At 47.0% G+C, this 10,000-nt stretch overlaps 1 protein-coding gene across 4 annotated transcripts in view; it reads left to right on the top strand.

The window, feature by feature from the left end:
* LOC121688673 (cadherin-18) overlaps window positions 1–8,962 on the top strand; it is a 145,111-nt gene extending 136,149 nt beyond the window's left edge. For all 4 annotated transcript variants that reach the window (XM_042068407.1, XM_042068404.1, XM_042068405.1 and 1 more), the window contains exons 11-12: window positions 922–1,173; window positions 8,155–8,962. In XM_042068407.1, the coding sequence (XP_041924341.1) occupies window positions 922–1,173; window positions 8,155–8,747 (845 nt within the window). In that variant the 3' untranslated portion in view covers window positions 8,748–8,962. The remainder of the gene's footprint in view (window positions 1–921; window positions 1,174–8,154) is intronic.
* Window positions 8,963–10,000: the final 1,038 nt, after the last annotated feature.

Genomic DNA, 10,000 nt, shown 5'->3' with positions numbered 1-10,000 from the left:
GCAATGCCTCTATTGATTACATTCTGTATAGTAGGCCTACAAAGTCATACTTTCAGTTACATTTTTGCTCACAACCAAAAAAAAGCTTCGCCTCATATTTATCCCCGGTTGAAAGCTAAAGGCTAACATTTGTTCCTGGTGGGGAACCAGAGGCCTATGCAGAATTTGCTTGACCTTCCCTGGTAAACGATTCAAAATAAAGACACAGCTGGCGAGCTGGACCTTAAACAGACCTCTATTGATTTCAAGAGCTCTAAAAGCAAACCTCCGCTGTTTCACTGGATGGAGAGTTACCGGCAATCCAGCTGTTGGATTAAAGTGCTTGATCCTGGAGGCTAACAGCGTGCAGCACCCCCCTGTGGGTTGAAAGTCCTAAGAGCAAAAGGCTAACGCTAGCCAGACCTGTTGGCACTGATGACTCTGGCTTTCACGCTGCCATTAAAGTGTCATTTACAGGTGTTACTGCTAACACGCACGCACACACACACACACACACACACACACACACACACACTCACTCACTCTAATATATGCCTGTCTCTTCTGTGAAGTCCTGTGTCATTATTAATAGGTTAATGTGCTGAACTAAAAATGTTTCAGTTAGCCTACAGTACTTGAAGAGCATTTTTAATGATTATAGCATTGCATCGATTCAGCGATCGAAAATTACTTGGGGATGTGTGTGTAGTGTGTAGTGTGTGTGTGTGTGTGTGTGTGTGTGTGTGTGTAACACATATGGGTTTAATAGGACATCTGAACTTTTGTCATGAATTGTGTGTTTCAATGAAGCGGTGATGTCATGGTTTGAAGATTCAGTTTATTCAAATGACTGATTGATTCATTCATTTAAAGTGTATTAAAAATCTCTCTCTCCCTCTCCCTGTCCTTCCTCCCTCTCTTCCTTTGTCTGTCCCTCCGCAGACAGCACTGCCAACATCATCGCCCGGCGGCGGCGCTTCAACCGGCTGACGCAGGAGCTGTACACGCTGCCCATCGTGGTGTGGGATGGCGGCGAGCCGTCGCTGACCGGCACCAGCACGCTGACTCTGCGGGTGTGTCCGTGCCAGCGTGGCACGCGCGCCAAGGTGTGCCAGAGTGAGGCGTTCCTATCCTCTGCCGGTCTCAGCACGGGCGCACTCATCGCCATCCTGCTGTGTGTGCTCATCCTGCTCGGTGAGTGAGCTGGCCGTTGACCCTTGACCTTTGACCTCTGAACCATTCACTTGTTAGCCAGACGAACCAGACCCACATCAAAATGATTTGCGGTGCTCAATCCGAAGGGCTGTTGTCTTTCAAATTCCCTCTGCACACAATAGGATACCGCTACAACTCATGAGTCCCATGCGTTTTGCACCAGCGGAGCTAGTTGGCTAGTTGATCAAACTTTTGCCAAATTAAAAAAATCTTAACTCGTGCTGCGCTGTATAAAGCTAAAGAGCTTTCTCTACTGACAAGGTAATGTTTTACGAATCTCGCAAGATTATATCATGATTTAAACTGGCATAGCTTACTTAACTGTTTGAATTTACATACAAGTTGGTTCCATATTGCAAACAACTCATCTGTATTATATTTTACCACGTCTGCTCACTGACCACTTGGGATAGCTTGCGGACCATCAGGGATCCCCGGGCCACACTTTGAGAAACACTGCTGTACAGCAATGCTAGGTGAACGATTCGCCTATTACAAGTTCAAGCATCAAATTGGCTTTGTAAAGGTTATATTAAGGTGAAAATCTTGCATAGTGATTCCACTCCCCTTTACTTGTGTTCTCTACAAAATAACCACAATGAATTAATATAAATGTGGAACAGAAGCATTAACCAAACCAATCACATGGAAAGCATCATGACCCTGAAATGTACATGTCATAGAGGGGCAAACTTAAATACATTTTTAAGTGAACTCATTAGTAATAGTGTCCTAAAACTACAAGTACAACTGCAGATTATGAGTTAATTTAAGAGTTAATTGGCTGTATTAAACTTAATAAACTGTATGGTCAAGTGATTCATATCCAACTCTATAGGATATGGCTATACTGTAGGCTACTTTTATATTTGGAAACAGTAAGTACATCAATAAATACATCAATTAGTGTGTGGAACATTACCACGAAAGCCTTCTCACTACTTCTCACAGAATGCCTTCTACCTTTACCTACACTCAGACCAGCAGCCATCAGACAGGACACATAACAGTGAGTTATGTGTCCAGTGAGCACATTTTGCAGTGAGTGAGGTGCACCTTTTTTATGTTTCACAATTTTCACAAATTTATTAAGAGGAAAACCCCTTGAGATGTAACATCCCGTTTTCGAGGGGACCTCAAGAAAAACATACATTACAAACATACAAACATACATACAGACAAAAGACAAAAAGACAAAAGCTCTCCCTCACACCAAAACCACCCTTCTCTTTCTCATTCTAACCAATAGATATTAGACAGTTAAGGTCATTCATATAGACAGTTAAAAAAATAAAAAATACATCAAAGAAAATATCAAGCATGAGGAAAGCAGTTGCAGCTTGTATGCAAATAATTAAGAAGAGACATCTTAAACTGGTGAAAAGAGGAGATAGATCTTAAGAGACGTACTGTAGGTAAACCATTCCAATCGGAAGGGGCTTTAAATGTAAAGGCTCTCCTCTCAATTTCTTTGGATATATATGGTACAGAGAAGAAAAGATGGTCAGTGTCTCTTAGGTTGTATGATGATTGATATGGAATCAAGTGTTGTTTCAGATAGAATGGGTAGTTTGAAAAAATGCATTTGTGAACAAACTGCAACCAGTGAAACTGTCTTGTTGTTTCGTATTTGGCAGTAAGCGTTTGGCGCGCTGCTTATGCGCCCAGAGTGCCTCAAAGTTTTGTGCGCCTCACAGTTCTGCGGAGGTGCCCTGAGAGCCTCTAATTGAAAAAAGTTCAACTTCAAGCGGAAAAGGTATTTATGAAAACATAGTGCACCTATGGCGCGTCCTGTCTGATCGTTAGTCACCTCTGGTTGAATTACAAAGAGTACAGTAACAAAAATGACATTCTCCTGCGAAAAGAATTGTACTTTGCTAAGGAATTTGCTAGATTCATGTTTCTAATAATGCTAGCAAGGCTTATATAATGCTGAACAAAATAGAAAATGTGTCATTGACCTCCCATTATTTAACTTGCCATTTTGGGTCACACATGAAGCAGAGTTTTGTTAGGAAGAGGAACGGTCATTCTGCTGTCCTAAACGATAGCTAAATCGTCTATCTGAACTTGAAAGGCATGTTGTATAAAACTGTCAACTCAGTGAAAGCATGAAAAAGGAATCTGGACATCTGAACAGTCCAATCGATCTCTGATCCTTCAGTATGAGTGAATAAGTGTATTTACTCATGAATCGACTACCAAAATCATCAGAGGCGCTACAGCACTAGTGGAAAGAGTAAGGCTGAGCTACCTTGAGAGGAAAGGTCAGAAAAGATTGGGATTTTAAACACACAAAGAGCACTGACCTCATCTAACCCACACAATTCAGGGGGCACATGAGCATGAAATGGTGTGTGTGTGTGTGTGTGTGTGTGTGTGTGTGTGTGTGTGTGTGTGTGTGTGTGTGTGTGTGTGTGTAACAGCGATATGAAAGGGCAAATTCTAACAGGGGCCAATGGCTAACACAAACCAAAATCCCCCTGAGCAAATGACACAATAGTATAGTGTGTGTGTGTGTGTGTGTGTGTGTGTGTGCATGTGTTTGTGTGTGTGTGTTTGTGTGTGCATTTCTGATTAGCCAAGCACAGTATGTCTGTGATTATGCACACTGATGCATGAAGGTGATGCATATTCATATCAGATATTAGCCTGAGCCACAGAGACAAGCGACGTCGACAGAGAGAGGGGAGGGTGGGGTGGGTAAGGGAGAGAGGGGAGGGGGAGAGAGGGGAGGGTGGGGTGGTTAAGGGAGAGAGGGGAGGGTGGGGTGGTTAAGGGAGAGAGGGGAGGGGGAGAGAGGGGAGGGTGGGGTGGTTAAGGGAAAGCGAGAGAGCGAGCAGAGGAAGAGAGGAAGAGAGAAAGAGAGAGGGAGGTTATGGACAGACCGAAAGTGAGCCACGGTAAGACAAAAAATACGGCATAGAAGGCAGAATCTCAGCACACCTATCACAAATCCGTAATAGAATGCCAAATCAGTGAAAAAATGAGGACCTTTGCATGAAGTCATTACCCATGATCCTCTGCAGTCATTACCCATGATCCTCTGTGACCTTCAGTCTGTCCCATACCTGCCAGCTCAGCCCACATATGTGATGGGGCTCACAGCAGGGGAACATTCCTATATCCCCCATATCCTTATCTCATTCCCACATTCTATCTCTTTCTCATGCCTGTACCTTCGCTTCCTCCCTCCCTTTCTCTCTCCTTCTACCTCTGTGTTTCTTTCTCTCTATTACTGTCTCATTTCTTTCTCTCTCTCCCTCTGACTCACTCAGACTGCACCTGGCTTTCACTTTCTTATCTACTCTCTTCGCACCCCCCCCCTCCTCTTACCTCTCCCTCTCTCCTTCTCCCTCTCCCCCCCCCCCCTCTTTTCCTCTCCCTCTCCCTCACTCCCTCACTCCTCCGCAGCAGTGTTCCTTCATTCTCCTTTTCCCCTAGTTACTGTATCCTCCTCCCCTGTTTGAGAAACTTAACAGGTGGAGGGAGTGAAGGAGTGAGAAGGGGAATGAGGTGAGAGGAAGAAAGAGCTGACGAGAGATAGAGAGATAGAGAGAAAATAGAGGGAGGATAAGAGTGTGGGGGGAGAGGAAAAGTGAAAGTGTGAGAAAATGTAACAAAAAGTAATGAGAAAAAGGGAGTGAGCAAGGAACCAAGCAACAAAATGCATGGGAAAAAATGTGAGAGTGATAGAGAGGGAATGCGAGAGAAAATGTAAATGAGCAATCTCAAGCAAAACAAAAAAGGAGAGAAACATTGAGAAAGACAGAGCAGAGGATGAGGAGAGAGAGAGGGGGGGGGGGTGAGAGGTGCCTCCGCTCCCACGTGATATAACCTGCTCACCTTGAGAGTGCGGCTCCCCTTCCAGCTTTGTTAGCTGGGAAGCTAAATATAGGAGAAGAGGCTGAGTCCACAGAGAGCCGCAGCCCAGCACAGCCCAGCCTACCCCAGCTGCACAGCGCTAAGCTCACCCAGCCAGTACAGTCACCACTACAACAGACACTGCACTCTAAACGTGTATCACAACAGAAAACGGCACAGTATAGGACCACTGTGTTATTCACCGAACCAGTTCAGTCACCATTACCACACGGACAGTGCACTCTAAACGTGTATCACAACGTTTTCTGTAAAGCAGCACTGTGTGATTTGTGTAGCCAGCAAAGCCTCCATTTGATCACAGCGTCCTCTGAAAGGCTTTCACAAGATGGTAGAAAACCACATGGCACAGGGCAGAACCATTTCACAGTGCACAGCAGCACAGCTTGGTTGGCCTTAGCCTGTACAGCTCATTTACAGCACAGCGTTCCTTGAGAGTCCGTTAGGGCGGGGAACAGCACAGCGCAAAGCACCGCAGCAAAGCTGCATTTGCCTGGGTGGTAACGGCCCTTTATAAGATAGCATGCTCTTGACATCCATCAGAGTAAAACTACAACTCCGCTGCACTATTTCCCTTAACCTACTCTGACCTTTCCCACAACACGCCAAGGGGCTGGGGCACAGCACCACAAAGCACAGCATGGCCCAGCACAGCACAGCAAAGCACAGCACTGTCCAGCACGGCACAGCACCACAAAGCACAGCATCGCAAAGCACAGCATAGCCCAACACAGCACCGCAAAGCACAGCATAGCCCAACACAGCACCGCAAAGCACAGCATAGCCCAGCATAGCACAGCACAGGACAACACTGCAAAGCACAGCACCGCAAAGCACAGCATTGCAAAGCACAGCATGGCCCACAGCAAAGCACAGCATGGTACAAAAAAACAGAGAACCGGTTCCGTTCTGGTTCGTGCTCCAGATGGTGGAATTGCAGGTTGGTTCATAAGATGGCACCAAGGTTCAAAGAATTCTGAAGGGAACTAGCTCAAGACCCAGTTCTGTGTTTGTCAAAAAACGCCCTCTGTGGACTAATGACTGGCCCGCGTAATCAGCCTTTGAAATGGCGGAGGAGAATGTCTCATCAGCGCAGTCATGTGTGTTGATGCATCATCTGCAAGCGCAAATGTCGATGGGTTTCAAAGTTCAGCCGCCCGCTGCGTACTTTTACTGTCACCCCCCCCCAGCTTTCTCAGTGTTTGCATACCAGATAACGGATGAGAACGACTCAGTGCGTCTCTGTAGTTATCTAATGACATTTAAAGCTTTATTTAAAAAGAGCTTACAGGCAAAATGAAGAAGACAGGAAAAAAAAAAAAACGGTTCGCTTAACACCTGTAAAAAAAAACAAAGCAGACCCGCAACAGCACTCCACTGTCATCACCACCCCACCCCGTCCGATCGCTTCCTCACCACCCCACCCGCGGCAGAGTCCGCCCTCCTGCACCGCCTTCTTGGATGGATGTTTAAATCTGCGGCGAGCGATCTATGATGAGTGCTCTCGCGCCGCAGTCTCCTGGACGGCAAAGGTAGCGGCGGAGCCATTAGCGGCCGTGCTAATGACGGCTAAGGTAGCGGCGGGGGCATTAGCGGCCGTGCTAATGACGGCTAATGCGGATTATTGATTAGTGTCCCTCCGCTCTTTGTCTCTCTCGTCTCTGCGGGGTCTCTGGCGCCTGATGGGAGATCATAGCCGCTCCCGTCGCTGAAAAACACACTCGGTCCTGCTGCGTGCACTTTTACACACCATCTGCGCAATGTGTTGTATTAATGTGGAATTAGCATACCATGCACCTCCTGTGGTGATCGTTAGCGCTGTGCCATGGTGGCATGTAGTGTGAAAAATAACTCTGCCATTAACTTCCGCTGTCTTTCACACGCGCACACATACAAATAGCCCCGCCATTAATGTAAGCTGTAAGCTGTCTGTTCTCTGTCTCTCTCTCGCTTTCTCTCTCACTCACTCACACACACACAATCCATCACACACACACACACACACACACACACACATACACACACACACTCCATCACACACACAGTCCCTCCATCTTATACACTGATGCCACTGGCATGTATCTGCCTCATGTTAGCACGTTTTTGTGTCTGTGTCCAAAGCCATAGGGTGAGTCAGCCCTCATAACACACTAATGCGGTCAGGGTGGTGCCGTCAGCTCCTCGCATTTCCAAGCAGCATCGCCGGGGCCGTAAATGGGTTTGCTTTCTATGTTTTCCCTTGGTGATCATGTTCCTTAAATAGCCCCGCGTCTGACTCAACACTAAACTCACAAGCACCAAGTCAGCACTCAAATCCATAGAAACCAACACACCCCTGGTCCAACAACATCAAAGTAATGCGATGCAGCTACCGTCATAATTAAAGCACTCCCTGTGTTCTTATTTGGGCTGCTGAGGCGGCTCCTCTCACAGGCCATCAGGACTAGGGCTCAGTAATCTCAGCATCAGCATCAGCAGCATCTAGTGAATATCATTACTCTTGTTTTAATAGAGCAGGAGAGGTGAAGACCCCATTATACTCTCTGTCATTTCTTCCCCTGATAATGACCTGTAGGTGAATGTCTCACATAAATGTCTTTGTTGTATTCAATAAATGTTCATGTTTACGGAGGAGCATCAGCACATATATGGGGTGCACTACAAAAGGGGCGGACTCTTATGCTTAAGTGTGTAATGATTGCCCATTTTGAAATTCTTCACAAACAGAAATGTCACAGATACATGTCTTTCTGAGTTTCATAGGACATTTTTGGATAAATGTCCAATTATCTGGTTGAACAGTCAATGCTGGCAAAAACGTCACAGTGGTAATAACAGCCCAGGTGCAGGTGATCCCGTTGGTAATAATGATGGTGGTAACAAGGAGTACGAGGAACAGGTGGTGCTGTAATGAATATTGTGTAATGTAGTTGTACTGAAGTACAGCCTGTAATGATGTTTATGATTTGATGACTGTAATGATGATTGTGTGATTATAATGATAGTGGTAATTATGGAAATTGTGATGGTGAAGAAAGCTGATGGATCATACATTTGTTTGGCTTTGTGTCTCCATAGCGATCGTGATCCTGTTTATCACGCTGCGGCGCAGCAAGAAGGAGCCGCTAATCATCTCCGAGGAGGACGTGCGCGAGAACGTGGTGACGTACGACGACGAGGGCGGCGGCGAGGAGGACACGGAAGCCTTCGACATCAGCGCCCTCCGCAACCCGGCCGCCGCCGAGGAGCTCAAGTTCCGCCGCGACGTCCGGCCTGACGGCTCCCGGACCTCTCACTGCGGCGGTGCCATGGCAGCCGCCTGCGCCGGTCCCGGCCCGTCCCTCTTCCACGCCCACCGTCGTCTCCATGGCCGCACAAGCCCCGCCTCCTTGGACACAGAGGCCGAGCTGGACATCCGCGACTTCATCCGCCAGCGGCTAACGGAGGCCGACCAGGACATGAGCGGCCCGCCGTACGACTCGCTGCAGACCTACGCCTTCGAGGGCCAGGGCTCGCCCACCGGCTCCATTAGCCCGCTGGGTTCGGCCGGCACCCAGTCCGAACTGGACTACACCTTCCTGGACGACTGGGGCCCAGAGTTCCAGAAGCTGGCCGAACTCTACGGCGAGGAGGTCGAGAAGGAGTCGGCGGCGAGCGACCCCACAGAGTAGCCCTAACGACCCGTGGACCAGCGCGGTTCAGCCTGGCTCGGGTCCATTTTGGCCCTCGCCGCGGCGCGTGGGATAAAATCGAACACGTGGACAAAATCGAACAAAAACAAACAAAAAAAAAACTGAAAACTGAAATCACAAATACACTCCTCTAATCTCCATCTCTATCTCTCTCACCTACTGACTCTTGTTGAGGAAGCTGCATCTGCCCCCTGCTGGAGGTGGGGGTGGTGGTAGGGAGTGGGGGGGGGGGGGCTGCCTCTTCTTCTCTCTGTTCTATCTCGCTGTCTTTTTGGCCCTTTCGGAGTCTGACTCCAAGCAAGGGAGAGGACTACTGTCTCTGGTTTTGACAAAAAAAAGCAAAAATCAAAACTAAAAAAAGGAAAAAAATATTTTCCCTGGTGTATATTTTTTATTGCTCAATAAAGTCCTGAGTTCTGGACAAGTGGATATATGTGAAACAACGTAAATATGTTCGTTGTCCTCTCTGTGTGGTTTAATGATTAAAATATCTCTTATCATTCCATGAAAACATACCTATTCTACTTCCCGGGCCAGGCGTTTCTTGGTGTGAGACAGACTCTGGCCGTGCGCTACTTCTAGACATTATTAAGGATGTCTACAGAAGTCACTGAGATAAAGAGGTGTGTTCCAGTCTCTGCTGCACACATGCAAATGCACTTGACATCCTCGCTAGCGCTTGACAGGTCAGCATTCTTCTTCTATGCAGATAAAGGGACAACGCTGCCTGCAGAATATATGGAACAGACAATTACACATTTCACACATTGTTTACAGCTCAAGACCATATACCTTAAGCCCTGGAAATATGTGTTTAGTGTGCGTGAACAGAAGTTGAGCAGCTTTTACAGTACCTGCTGTCTTTTGCATGCAGCTAAGCAGGGGTGCTTTATACATAGAGCTGCAAGTGGCCCTTAAATATATGCATGTGCAATGTTCATTTAACCAGTGATTCTGAGTTTGTGTGTGTGTGTGTGAGTGTGTGTGTGTGTGTACTGTATGTGTGTGTGTGTGTGTGTGTGTTTGTGTGTGTGTGTTTGCCACTGGCAGATTATGTTAACTGTGTGTCGTATGGCATGGTGCTCTCTTGCTAGTTCAGGTGGCTGCTCTTTATGTGTGTGTGTGTGTGTGTGTGTGTGTGTGTGTGTGTGTGTGTGTGTGTGTGTATGTGTGCCACTGGCGGATTTCGTTAACTGTGTGTGCTATGGCATGGTATACTCTGGCTGGTTCAG

Source organism: Alosa sapidissima, chromosome 17 (assembly GCF_018492685.1).
Source record: "Alosa sapidissima isolate fAloSap1 chromosome 17, fAloSap1.pri, whole genome shotgun sequence".
Lineage (NCBI taxonomy): Eukaryota > Metazoa > Chordata > Actinopteri > Clupeiformes > Clupeidae > Alosa > Alosa sapidissima.
This window is presented reverse-complemented; position numbering and strand designations above follow the sequence as displayed.